General features: G+C 45.7%; 1 protein-coding gene across 1 annotated transcript in view; it reads left to right on the forward strand.

Moving 5' to 3' along the window:
• The first annotated feature begins 288 nt into the window (after positions 1–288).
• Positions 289–14,528, forward strand: part of LOC142588996 (uncharacterized) — a 36,100-nt gene continuing 21,860 nt past the window's right edge. The window contains exon 1 of the mRNA XM_075700789.1: positions 289–540. Coding sequence (XP_075556904.1) covers positions 307–540 — 234 coding nt within the window. The 5' untranslated portion in view covers positions 289–306. The remainder of the gene's footprint in view (positions 541–14,528) is intronic.

The raw sequence follows: 14,528 nt of genomic DNA on the forward strand, positions 1-14,528 counted from the left end.
AGGCCATTTGCTAAAAATTCTATAGAACAGTTTAAATGGCGGAACTGTATGTAGACTGCAAAACGCTATGTGGTGCCCGTGAACCTGTCAGTAAAACCTCCTTCTTTTTGTTTTTATGCATTTAAACAAACGCAGGAGTGCAGGAGAGTATAGGTGATAAATGGTTTGGCAGCGTAGTGCATAAAAAGCTTATTTTACATATCAAGCGGAAGGACTTCGCCGCATCGCATACTAGGTAATGGGCAATAAATTGCCGGATTTTGTCTGCTTCTCTTTTTCCTGTGCAGGTTATTTATACGGTCCATCATGTTTCCAACCATTGGAGGCATATGTGGTCTTCTGTTGCTCGCTCTGCCCCAGACTCCGGCGTCATTGCATAGCAGCGAGTATGAAAACGACGAAACAATCAGCTGGAATGAAGTAAAGGGTGGTGAAGGCAAGCCCAATTTTGCTAAGATGGCAGATTTCGCAGTGCGGCATTATACAACTGCCGTGGAATACTACCTTGCCGTCAACAAGCTGCAGAAGGTGCAACAAAAGGTGGGCGCAGAACCTTCGTCACAATTTTGCATAGTACTTTTCAGCAAGTTGCATACTCCATCAGCGGGAAGTGCAATACAAATACTAGATGCTCTTAATCCAGTTATTGCAGTTTTCGAGTAAACCCCATAGCTCACCCACATCCTCCAATTTGCGCAACGACCACAAGCCCCTTGGTCGCTCCAGATGTGATCAACGCATATCATCAGCTATGCAACTCCACTTTGGTGTCACGGGGCTTCACTGCGCACATAATCACCTCTTCCTTCCTCTTTTCTTCTTTCTATTCCGCCTTTTCCACACCTCTAGTGTAGGGTAGCAAACCGAACGCTTGTCTGGTTGACTTCTGTGCATTTTCTCTGTTTGCTATCTCTCTCTCTCTCTCTGCCTCATCAATCAAAATTATTTTAGTGTTCGCAACCGAGCGTAATCTTTCTTATTATATTTTTGTCCTGTAGCTTTACATCAAAGAAACATAGCTGCTTTACATGACCTCAAAGCTAAATCTTGGTCGCTATAACGTAAAGCTAGTAAAACTGATGCTCATTTCTGCAATGAGCTTTTGGGGACTTGTTATATATTCTTCGGCTACTCCCCTTTGTCCTGTGTCCGGAAACCTATCGAAAACCACGAGAACTCCCCATCAGATAAGATGTAAGCACAGGTATGGAAGGTTAGAGAAAACAAATGAAAACTATTATAATTTCTGAATAGACACTTTTTCACCCTTTGCTTTCCGCTAATAGCCTAAAGCTGTCGCACTGCACCAAATTCGCCTTTCGGCCACGTGACGTCACAAAACCGCTATACGTCACCACGGCAAAGTGACGTTTTTGAAGTTCTTGTTCGGAACAAGCGGATACAGGTCCCGCTCTCAAAGGAATAGATGTCTGCTCATCGATCGCTCTGACATTACTGCATACACGGAGCTGCCGAGGCGAACGAATTTATTTGCTGCAAATTTTTGTTACGTGGCAGTATAAGGTTGTTCTGTTGTGAAGAAAACAATATAGGCTGAAGATGTGGATGATGATAACATCACCGAGCCCTTTCGCCACGTATATGACATACCTCTGTAAATTCTTCCGTGAGGAACCAATTTTGCGGCGTTTTACAGGTATGTTGTAAGCCTCTCAGTGGTCGGCATCTTTCGTGCCCGTCCATAAAAACAAAATTATCATGATCAGCGATGGCTCATACCCCCTAAGCAGGCAAAAATGCAACCTCATTCCTCTCGTAGTGCCCAGGCTACAAGCATTCAGGAAAATGAAAGAACAGCGCATACATTCATTGTAATTACGCACACAACGTAGCGAACAGCAGAGGCTTCAATATAAAACAAGGTCAAAGCAAGAATCTGTCATCAGCAACAGTGGCTCATAATCCTGTAAGCAAGCAAAAATGCAATGGCTCGTGCATTCGTAAGCGATAAATAATAGCCCCGAAGCATGCAAAAATGCAAAGGCTCATGCCCCTTTAAGGCAGAGGCTACAAGTGCTCTGCAGATTGAAGTCAACAGTGCATACATTCATTGGAATTACTCATAAAGCACACAGAACAGCGTATTTTTCAATAAAGAACAAGTTCAAAACAAGCATCCAGGCCATCAACAAAGCATTGAATACAACTTTCAGCAATTGTATTGATGTATTTGCAAGAGTTTCGATAGACATCTCCTTCGAGGGGCGTGATGGGGAGTAGCATATTTAAGTGCATAAGAATTTCTATGCCTACCTAACAACAGAGAGAGAGAGAGAGAGAAAACATTCATTTGAACCATCGAGGTCATCATTCAAGAGGTTGAGTGGAGCACGTCCTCACCTTTGGACTCCACTTTCCCTGCTTGCTCAAGGAACTTGGAGGGACGACGCTAGCGGGCCAGACAGAGCGGTCACGCTTCGCATGAGCTTCGGCCTCGACGCCCAAGTTCTCCCGAAAAACCTCGATGTCGCCGAAAATGCAGTGCTCTGTCGTCCTCTACTAATCAAGCGAAACCCGTGGATAACCGGTTTTCAACCGTAAGTATATATTTCCCGTACTCTGCTTGTTCGAAGATCCGCGCAGAAGAAGCTGGTCTAAGCCTAGGCGGCGTCGGGCCGTCGGCCCGACGCAACGCTGGTTCAGCTCGTGCGGGCCGCGCCGGATGGCTGACGACGATGCGTGTGCTACGATAGGAGACACGACGCCGATCGAAAAGAGCCCCCAACGTGAAGACAACGCTACCCACCTCTCGCAAAAGAAAACCCTTGACAACGGGGTTGGTTTACTGCAAAATACCACAACTCAAGGTTAATCACTGTTCCGCGTACGGGGACCGAAGCGGTGGACAAATCAGCACTGAGCCAGTCGAAACTGAAGGAGAATCCCATTCGCGAAGAGAAGCTGCCTCCACTGCCTAAGACGGATTTCAAAGTCATCATTAGACCGAAGAACGGGCTCAACATCAGTCAAATGAGCACGCATCAGATGGCCCGGGCTATAACCAAATCATGTGGAAACGCAGACATCTTCAACGAAGGAAACTTGCTTATACGGTTGCGCAACGTATAGAACATCGCCATAATTAGCACGCCAAGCATGGAGCCTGCCAATGTAGTGCAGAGCGTTCCAAGTTTACGTTTTGATGCGAAAGACTATGCAGTGACGGCTTGCGTGGCAGCACCTGACATCTCCTGTAAAGGAGTGATGCACGGACTGGACGCCGGTACCACGCCGACCAAATTACTAGCCCACCTTCGGGTACGTACCTATGGAGTCAAAATACATTACGCAAGAATGCTTGGAAACTGCCAATAGGCGGTAACTACCTTCGAGGGCAAGATCGTCCCCCGCTACGTTAACTACTACGGTGGCGAGACAAGTTGCTACCGCTATCGGTCATCGCCGCAAGTTTGCTATATATCCTTCAAGCCTGGGCATAAGGCGGATGTATGCCCGACCCCTGACGCCGTTGTCTGCTCTAACTGCGCCGAGCCAGTAATCCAAGACGGACACAACTGCGCACCCAGGTCTGCTCTCTGCAACGAAGCGCAGCCCACTCTGGCAAAGGAGTGCAAAGAACGCCTCTGGAAACCGAGGAGCCCACGGGCGAGAAAAAAAGAAGAACCGGACGCCGAAGCCAGGAATGCCGGCGGACGTGGTCTGCCCAGGAAACGCTGATTCAGTACGGACTCCAGCTCGACAGCCAGGTTCAGATCAAGGTCGAGATCCGCGTCCAAGACCAGGCAGGCTCCGGAAACCTAAACGAAGCAGCACAAGAAGATCATACACAACGAGGAAGAAGGCTGTAAGGTGAGCTGGAAATCGTGTCTTTTCTCAGCCTCTCGCATTGCTCCGAAGAACACGAACACGCAGACCGACGAAGTAATGACCTAAGGCAAACTATTCAGACTCTCAGGGCAGAAAATTTTGAGCTCAGACAGAAACCCAACGAGCTCATAGATGAGAACATGGCACTGGGAACAGGTCAGACAAACTCAAATCCGCAAACGGAAGAAACCCAGTCGGCCACCATAGGGCGGCAGGTATTCACAATCGCCATGGTAGCCATGAACGATGCATTAGTGAATCTTAGCAACCTCGTTTCTAACATCCAAGAAAAGGCGCTCTAGGATAGAAACGCCTAGTACAATTTACGGACATGAAATCCAAAACTAAACCCTATACTAGGCCATCGGCTCAGTATGGCGAGAAAGCGTAAACGTTTGGTAAAGTTCGAAACTCTCGATATATGGCATTGGAACTGCCGTGGGTTCCGCAAAAAGCAGGGTTTCCTTAAACAACACATCGCTAACTGCACAGCTCCGCCAGACATAATCACCCTACAGGAAACCGACTGCTCACCCACTCTTGCGGGCTACTCAGTCTATGAAGAGGTCGGCCAGAGTAAGGTCGTGACGCTGGTTGTCAAAGCTGTCACCGAAATCAGACGCGACATCGACGCAACGGACATTGACCACGTCTTTATTGAAATTATTACCCAAAAAGGAAGACAAGAAAGCATCTGTCTCCTCAACATTTACAGCCCGCCTAGCCAGAGGAAAGCCAACTTCGGCTACCTGTTACGCAAGGCAGAACAAGCAGCAGGCAAGAAGGGTCTCCTCATCCTGGGGGAATTTATTGCCCGGCACAAAAGCTGGGGCTACGTTAAAGAAACTCAAAAAGGCAGAGACCTAGCCAGAGACACGGATCGCAGAAGGCTTAGTCTCATCACAGACCACACCCAACTCACGCGAGTGGGGAACAGTATCAGCAGAGATTCGTGCCCAGACTTGGCATGCCTAAGAAGGGTAAGGGACGCTCGATGGGAAAACGATGGGGAAACGCGTGGCAGCGACCACTGCATTTTGCCCATCAAAATAGAAGCCCTCCAGATCAGAAAAAGACTTGGCCAGGCTAGGCTCACCTACTGGTTAGCCTATAGAAAAACTAGGGCGGAGTCGGAGACACTGAGATCACAGGCATTACGAGCTGGGTCGCGGGAATCAAGGCAGACTGCAAAAGGCTAACCCGAGAGGTCGCCCTCACCACCAACATACCCGAGGTGGATGAGCATCTTTTACACATATGGGATGTACGACGGGGGCTACTAAGGAGATGGAGGTGGCAGAAGCACAACAGAAAACTCAGAATAAAGATTGTTGAGGTCACCAGACAAGCTTGAAAGTATGTGACAGAACTCTCAGGGCGCAACAGGGACTAATATTGCAATGAGCTACAGGGGACCCTAGGCTGGAAAAAGACGTGGGCCTTGCTAAGGGCTCTTATAGACCCAACCATGACCAAGTCCGAAAATAGTAAAACGGCCCAACGGATCGCGCACCGATTCCAAGGCACAGACTGGGAAAAGCTAGAGCACATCAAGCAGCGCTACATTGGGGATACAAAGTACGTCGACTGCAGCTTGGCAGTCGACGTACGTTGTATGTGTATGTATGTATATGTGTACTTGGGAAAACTGTATTTCTGCGCTGCTGCTCCCTTATTTTCTTTTTGTATTTTTAAGGGTATTTGGGGCTAGTCAAGCTGCTACGAGCAGCTTTTTTCACCACTTTACCCCCGCAAAGCTGTATTTAGTTTTTGTGGAAATAAAGCATACATACATACATACATACATACATACATACATACATACATACATACATACATACATACATACATACATACATACATACATACATACATACATACATACATACATACATACATACATACATACATACATACATGGGCGAAGCAAATCCCGCTCTAGATGAACCCATTACCACAGAAGAAGTGAGACACGCTGTGATGTCTGCCACAAAGACATCACAAGTGCCATGATAAAGAACCTGGACGAAAACTCCGTCAAACTATTTACAGAATTCGTAAATAAACACTGAGAACGGAGGACTAACCCGGACGACAAGAAACATGCGGAAACAGTAATGATTCCGAAGTCCGGAAAGGCTCCCTGTCTGGAAAACCTGCGACCCATTTCGCTAACATCCTGCTTGGGAAAAGTATACGAGGTAATTGTGCTTCAGAGGTTGGAGACCTACCTGGAGGATAACAAGCTCATGCCACGTACTATGTTTGTATTCAGAAAATGCCTCTCAACACAAACCATAACCCTGCAGATTAAGGAGGAGGTACTTACTATCATCCCGAAATACAGAGAAAATATCTTGCTTGCCCTCGACCTTAAGGCGGCCTTCAACAATGTAAGTCATAGGGCTGGGCTGGAGGGTCCCAGCAACATTAGTTGCGGGCAGGGAATACACAACTACGTCAAAGCTTTCCTCGGTGACAGAACCGCCACCTTTGGTATAGGCGGCATCAGGACTGACACATTCAACATGCCCAAAATGGAACACCGCAAGGTTCTGTGATATAGTCTATGCTTTTTAACATTGGTATGATCGGGTTAGCACGGAAGCTCGAAAAGATTGAGGGACTCAGGTATGCCATATACGCCGACGACGCCACAATCTGGGTGACCAAGGGATCCTTAGCAGAAAAACAAGACCTTCTGCAGAGTGCAGCAGATACAGTCCACGTATACACTGAACACTGCGGACCTGCCTGCTCCCCGGAGAAATCCGAGGTGCTCAGAGTCTACGGAAGAGGATATAATCTGCAAAACTCCATAAACATCTTCATAGGGGGGGGGGGGGAGATTCCGGAGGTATCCCAAGTTAAGATCGTTGGCATGTGGGTACAAAGCCACTGTCGTGTGGATCACACAATCAGACACCTGGCAAACACTACATCTCAGATCACGAGGATAATCGCAAGAATCTCAAACAGACGACGAGGTATGAAAGAAGAGGACACATGTTGGCTAATACAGACCCTCGTGGTCAGAAGGATTATATACAGTGTCCGCTACCAAACACCGCTCTAGCAGGAAAAAGAACAATTAGAGGCAATCCTTAGGAAAGCTTACAAATGCGCTCTCGGACTGTCGGTCAACACCTCGACAGAGAAATTCCTTAAATTGTGCATAAACAACACAGTGCAAGAACACTTCGAAGGTCACCTTCTCGCGCAGAAAATGAGACTCATGCTGACTCCAACGGGCAGGAACACGCTGAAGATATTGGGTATGAGGGATGCTTGCAGAGAAATTAACAACACGGAAAGCATACCTAAAGAGATTCGAGAGATTTATTTATTTATATTATTTATTTATTTACAAATACTACTATCACATGAATTTGGACATTGCAAGAGTGGTACAGAAGATTATACATAAACAATATTAGGAAAGTGCATGATTACTAATGTGAGTGCAAAAATTTACAGAGAAAACAGTACAATATCATGAAGGAAATACATGATTTGGGAATTCTCGCACAAAATGATCAAGAGACATTTCACGTAATGTGCCATCGAAATCATTCCACAATTCGACTGTGAAAGAAAAAAAATGGAAAATTTGAAGCTGTCTAAAAGCGGCATAAACGGCACGATGTTAGGCGGTTAGGAACGGCGAGTGACACGTGCTGAAGGACTGGTGAAAGAAAAGGGGGCCTCAAGATAAATACGCCTGTTGATAATCTTGTGAAGTAGGATAATGCGATCACATATGCGTCTGTGTTAAAATGTGTCAAGCGATAACGTGCGGGCGTGAACTGTGGGAGAGAAATGATGGTCGTAACGCTTATATAAAGATGTTATTGCTTTTTTCTGCACATATTCAAGTTTAATGATGTCTTTGGCGAAGTGTGGCGACCGGACCGCCGATGCATATTCAAGTACAGGCCTTACTAAAAATTTGTACGCCGTCAGCTTGCAGTTTTTGGTTGCGTCTTTTAATGTACGTTTTAAGAACCCGAGTTTCCTGAGTGCCTTGGAGTAAGGTAAATCTACATGCTTAGACCAATTCAAGTTTGAACAGAACGTTACACCTAGGTACTTAAACTTGAGGATCACAGAATGAATATCACAGAATGAAGAAAACACATTATTTAGAGTAAGTTGGTCGCATGCATTACTAATATTTGAATACAGAAAACAGTCATCTGCATATAAACGGATTTTAACTAACGTGTTATTAGTTATCTCGACGACGTCATTATTGTAAATGATAACTAAAAGTGGCCCTAGAACTGATCCCTGCGGGACGCCAGATGCTATTAGACATACGTTGATTGAGAGTGATTAAACGTGACAAACTGTGATGCTAATCGCAAGTGGTCCTTAATCCAGCCTGGTAGTCGGACACCGTGAGTTCCCTAGAAAAAAGCGCCAAGTTTAGTAATGCGCTTACTATGAGAAACCAAATCGAATGCTTTCGAGTAGTCGATAAAAATGGCGTCCATCTGACCGCGATGATTTAGGCATGATGCAATGTGATGTGTGAATTCAGTTAACTGCGTGAGAGTAGAAAACCCAGTCCGAAAACCATGCTGATAATTAGACAGAAGATTATTGCTAGACAAGTACAAGACAATATGTTTATGAATAATGTGTTCCAATACCTTGGAGCAAGTGCATATTAACGAAATTGGTCTATAATTGGAGAGGCTTTGTTTGTTACAAGGCTTAAATACTGGTACTACATTAGCTATTTTCCAGGTTTGTGGAATGGTTTCAGTTTGGAGGAATTTTAGGAAAATAACAGTCAAGTACCGGGCACACCACTCAGAATACTTTTTTTAGAAACATGTTAGGTTTATCGGCGCCAGCACTTTTGGTCGTGTCAATTTTCAATAAGAGATTCAGAACAGAACTTCGTTATAACTTATATCTAACTTCGTGAAGGATGGCAATTCAGTGACTTATCAGGCTGATCATTGAAATCAACCCGATACCGAGAAACATGCCTCCTAAAATACACAAGGCCAGAAGAAAGGCAAGATTAGAAGCACACAGCCGATATTTCGAGGGGAGAACAGACGTGTTATACGACGACGCGACCACATACAAAGAACACTCCGTGGCGGTAGTCAGCGTTGTTGATCACCAGCTTAGAGAAATCAATTGCGCTTCGATCAAAGGCAACAACGTTCTCGAGGCTGAGCAAGCGGAAATGGCACTCGCCATCACCCACCACGGCGAAGAGGCCACTACAGCAATACTAGCGGACTTTCAAGAAGCGCGCAGAAGGTACAGCAGCGGACGCCTATCCACTGCGGCAATCCGCATACTCAAGACGAGAAAAATCACCTTTTCGCGATGCTTCATTACGTGGACACCAGGTCATGATACCGTGACAGGGAACCAGCGTGGTGACGCCAACGCCGGAGCATACGCCAACCGGGCGTTGCACCACGACGGGGAACAGGACACAGTCGCCAGGCGTTATGGAGCAATTTTAGAAAACCAAAGAGCCCTAAGGAGGATCTACCCTCCTCCCCACAAAGACCTTAGTAGAGAGCAGTCGTTTGCCTGGAGACAACTGCGCACTAATACATACCCCAGTCTGAGTCTGCTCTGCAAAAGCTATCCGTCAACATATGACAATAAATGTCCGCTATGTGGGGAACACGCAAGGCTTTACCACGTTACATGGGCCTGTCAAAAGCTAAAGGTAGCGCCAGTACACAAAATACCAACACAGGAGCAGTGGGCGGCTGCGCTGTCCTGCTCGAAGCTTGAAGAACCGCTCAAGTTGATCGACAGAACTAGCAAGATGGCAAAGGCCACAGGAGCCCATGACTGAGGGATCCACCTTCGCCGGTATACCTCCTTTGTGCAAATAAGGTTTTTCATTCAATCAAGGAACTTGCTGGACGAGCGCTTCTTGGCCCGCCAAGGTATCGCCGGGCAGCTGTACTTCTCACCACTCAACTGACGTACTATGTGTCTTTGAGTGTTGAGGTTTGCCCCGCACCTTGAGGAGTATGGAAGAATGTACGGCATGTGTCGCCCAACCCAACGAGAAATTTGTCCGTCAATAACGTAAGACTAATACAGGGGCTCATATGCCCGTAAACACGCAAGAAATACACTGGCTCAAACCCCCGTAAAGCAGAGGACACAAGCGCTCAGTAAAGTGAAACAAACTCTGCGTACATTAATTGAAATCACCCATACAACAGACACAACAGCATGCGTTTCATTAAGCAACAAGCTCACGGCAAGAATCCTAGCAATCAAAAACAGGCATTGCATGGCCCTTTCAGCAATTGTAGTGGTGGTTCTGCAACAGTTTCTCAGGACATTCAGGTTGATGAAGACCGATAAGAGTCGATAAGGGTCGATTCATGCTCCATAAAGCTGATAACGACCGATGAGGGCTGATAAGGGTTTATGGTGGTCGAATCAAATTTCAAGGCATTGATAACGTCACCAGGCTGCGTGGATATGAAGAAGAAGCACAATGCTTGCGCAGACTTATACAACTGCAAGGGGAGTTTCTGAAGCATAACTGCGAGTCGGCCTAGTTGGAACAGATTCATCTTAAAAATTTTTGTGCGCAAACGAACAGGGACGAAGAATAGGGCAACACAAGGACGTGCGCTCGTCCTTGTGTTGCCCCTATTCTTCGTCGCTGTTTGTTTGCGCACAAAAAGTTTTAAGGGAGTTTCTGTATGAATTCGTTCAGCCTTCCGTTACACGGCACCGTTATTTTTGATGAGTCACCGCAAGCTATCCAAAAGGAAGTAGGCCACTTCTTACTCTAGCACCACCCTCCTCATCTGGTTATTTGCTTTCACTATGCGAGCCGAGCCTTTTTTGTCTGCGTGCTCCTCGCCTCTTGCGAGTCATTTAGATAGGAAAAATTTGACAAAGTAGGAAACGACATTCGTTTTGAAACCCAAGAAACGTGCCCACGTATAAACCAAAATAGTGTTTGACTGGCAGTTTAAACAACGCCATTTGGCACCAACCCGTGCTTAAGTCGGCGATTACGTAAATTTGGCATTAGGAAGTTTCAATCAAGACAGCTTCACATAGTTTGCATTTTAGGACAACGTACCTTTGAATCCTGAAACTTTCTATACCGGGTGTTAAAAATTAAGGTGTATGGTTTCCTTAAAATTAGACAGATGCAGGCGCACGAACAGCACCTGTGCACTTACGTTAAGTGGCCAGGGCGACACAAAGTGAGATAATGATTGCCGCTGTCAGTATCCCAATTAAATAAAATTGAATAATTTGTCGATGTCGATAAGTGGGTATGCTTGTATGGAAATGTTAGAGGCAGTCGTGTTTCCACACAGTATCAGTAAGAAGAATTTTTGTAGCGTGTCTGTGCTCCAAAATATCCGACTACAAATTTTAATTGTCGTTGCAAGATTACGCATGCAAAAGTTTTAGGATCAGCGTAAAACTCCTCCCTGTGACGCGGCTGTTGCGTGCAGCGTTGTCTGACAACGCAGCGGAGGCATTGGAAAATATGAAAACTGTCCTCCTTCACCTCGCGGCTTGCGAAAGAAAAAATGCAAGAACACGAAACCGCTGTCGTAACACACCACCGCGCTGCTTGTAGCGATGGCGGCAGCTGCCATTCCGAGATAATGGCGTGTGCGGAGTAGCCAGAGGGCAGTGCACGTGCTTAATGGTAGCTAGACGAGTGGGCACGGTCCTTGCCTGGCATACGAAAATAAAGTGGCTGCTGATTTCCAAGTACACGTTTATTGAAATTAAGAGCAACAACTGCACGGCACACCACGCCGCCACATGTTGATTTCGCAGGCCGAGAGGGGTAGGGGAACAGTTATCTTTGCCTATGCCTCCGCCCTCTAGTCAGAATAAACACTGCACGCAACAGCCATGTCACATCAGGGAGGAGATTTGCGCCGATACTCACTCTCTTGTACGCGTAATCATGCGAACGACAACAAAAATTTGGAGTCGGATGCCTGGGAGCACAGACAGGCTAGAATAATTTGTCCATGTGAAACTGTGTAGAAATAAGACTGCCATTAAGTTTTGAATACAAACATTCACACTTACTGCACTGAATAAAAAGTTAATTCTTTACTTTTGTTTATTTAGGCTGCTGACAGTGATAATTATCTCACTTTGTGCCTCCTGGCCACATAACGTATTTGCACAGGTGGACTTCGCGTGCCTCCTGTTGCTTAAATTTAAGAAAAGTATAAAGTTTAATTTTGAACACCCGGTATAAGCGTACAAGGTGAAAAAATTACTTCTGCCAAATGCCGCAAGGTGCCGGAAGTGTCATGAAAGCCATTTTCTGTGTCTCTCTGGTTCGAGTTGTTAATCTGCCCTCGCGCTGCGATCTGCTATCCTCATGGTAGAGCAACAGCCTTGGAATGGTGGTGGTCCCGTGTACAAATGCTGTTCCAGGGCGAACTTTTCATCAATTGCAACGTCTTCTTTCAGGAAACCAGTATGGGTTTCCATAGCTCGTCATTCTGTTCATAGCTCGTTGCATCGTCCTCAATTTAAGTGGATCTCTTTTCGTAAGATTTCAGGTTCTGCCTCTTAGATGAGTACTGGTAAGGCACAGCTGTTATACACTTCTATTTTGAGGGATAATGGCAACCTTCTGTTCATGATCTGAGAATGCCTGCCAAACGCATCCCAGGCCCTTCTTATTCTTCTGATTTTTTTCAGTCTCACGATCCGGATCCGCGGTCACTACCTTTCCAAAGTAGAAGTATTGCCTTACTACTTCCATTGCCTCGCTACCTATCGTAAACTGTTGTTCTCTTCCGAGACTGTTAAACATAACTTTAGTTTTCTGCAGATTATCTTTAGACCCACCCTTCTGCTTTGCCTCTCCAGGTCAGTGAGCATGCATTGCAATTGGTCTCATGAGTTACTAAGCAAGGCAAAATCATCGGCGAATCGCAAGTTACTAAGGTATTCTCCATTAACTATTATTCCCAATTCTTTCCAATACAGGTCTCCGAATACCTCCTATCAACACGCTGTGAATAGCATTGAAGGGATCGTGTCTCCCTGCCTGACGCCGTTCTTTATTCAGATTTGGTTGCTTTCTTTATGGAGAACTACGGTGGCTGTGGAGCTATAGATATCTTTCAGTATTTTTACACACGGCTCGTCTAAACCGTGATTTCGTAATTCCTCCATGACTGCTGAGGTTTCGACTGAATCAAACGCTTTCTCGTAATCAATGAAAGCTATACATCAGGGTTCGTTATATTCCGCACATTTCTCTATAACCTGATTGATAATGCGAATATGGTCATTTGTTAGGTAGCCTTTACGAAATCCTGCTTGGTCCTTTGGTTGACAGAAGTCTAATGTGTTCGTAATTCTATTTGTGATTAGTAAATACTTCGTAAGCAAGGGACAGTAAGCTGATCGGTGTATACTTTTTCAAGTCTTTGGCATCCCCATTCTTATGGATTAGGGTTATTTTGGCGTTCTTGCAAGATTCGGGTACGCTCGAGGTCATGACGCATTGCGTTTGCAGAACGGCCAGTTTTTCTAGAGCAATCTGCCCACCATCCTACAAGAAATTTGCTGTTACCTGATCGTCCCTAGCTGCTTCCCCCTTTCCATAGCTCCCAAGGTTTTCTTTACTTTTTCAGGCGTTCCTTGTGGGATCACAAATTCCTCTAGACTTTTCTCTCTTCCATTATCTTCGTGGGTGCCACTGGTACTGCATAAATCTCTAAAGAACTCCTCAGCCACTTGAACCATCTCATGCATATTAGTAATGATATTGTCGGCTTTGTGTCTGAACGCATGCATCTGATTCTTGCCTATTACTAGTTTCTTCACTGCTTTTAGGCTTCGTCCGTTGGAGGGCATGTTCAATTCTATCCACATTATGCTTCATTATGTCAGCTGTCTTACGCTTGTTGATTAACTTGGGAAGTTCTGCCAGTTCTATTCCTGCTGTAGGGTTAGATGCTTTCATACATTTGCATTTCTTGAACAGCTTTTTCGACTACTGCGTTAGCTTACTAACATATTGTCTAACGAAGTTACCACTGACTTCTATTGCACACTCCATAATAATGCCCATAATAGTGTCCTTCATATCTCCAATACTAAGGTACTCTTCCTGCTTTGAAGCCGAGTACCTGTTCTGTTGCTTGATCCGGAATTCTTCTATTTTCCCTCTTACCACTAACTCATTGATCGGCTTCTTATCTACCAGTTTCTTCCATTCCCTCCTCAGGTCTAGGCTAATTCGAGTTCTTACCATCTTGTGATCACTGCAGCGCACCTTGCCGAGCACGTCCACATCTTGTATGATGCCAGGGTTAGCACAGAGTATGCAGTGTATTTCATTTCTAGTCTCGCCGTTCGTGCTCCTCCACGTCCACTTTCGGCTATCCCGCTTGCGGAAGAAGGTACTCATTATCCGCATATTATTCTGTTCCGCAAACTCTACTAATAACTCTCCCCTGCTATTCCTAGAGCCTATGCCATATTCCACCACTGCCTTGTCTCCAGCCTGCTTCTTGCCTACCTTGGCATTAAAGTCGCCCATTAGTATAGTGTATTTTGTTTTCACTCTACCCATCGCCGATTTCCCGTCTTCATAGAAGCTTTCGACTTCCTGGTCGTCATGACTGGATGTAGAAGCGTAGGCCTGTATGACCTTCAAT

This window comes from Dermacentor variabilis, chromosome 7 (assembly GCF_050947875.1).
Source record: "Dermacentor variabilis isolate Ectoservices chromosome 7, ASM5094787v1, whole genome shotgun sequence".
NCBI lineage: Eukaryota > Metazoa > Arthropoda > Arachnida > Ixodida > Ixodidae > Dermacentor > Dermacentor variabilis.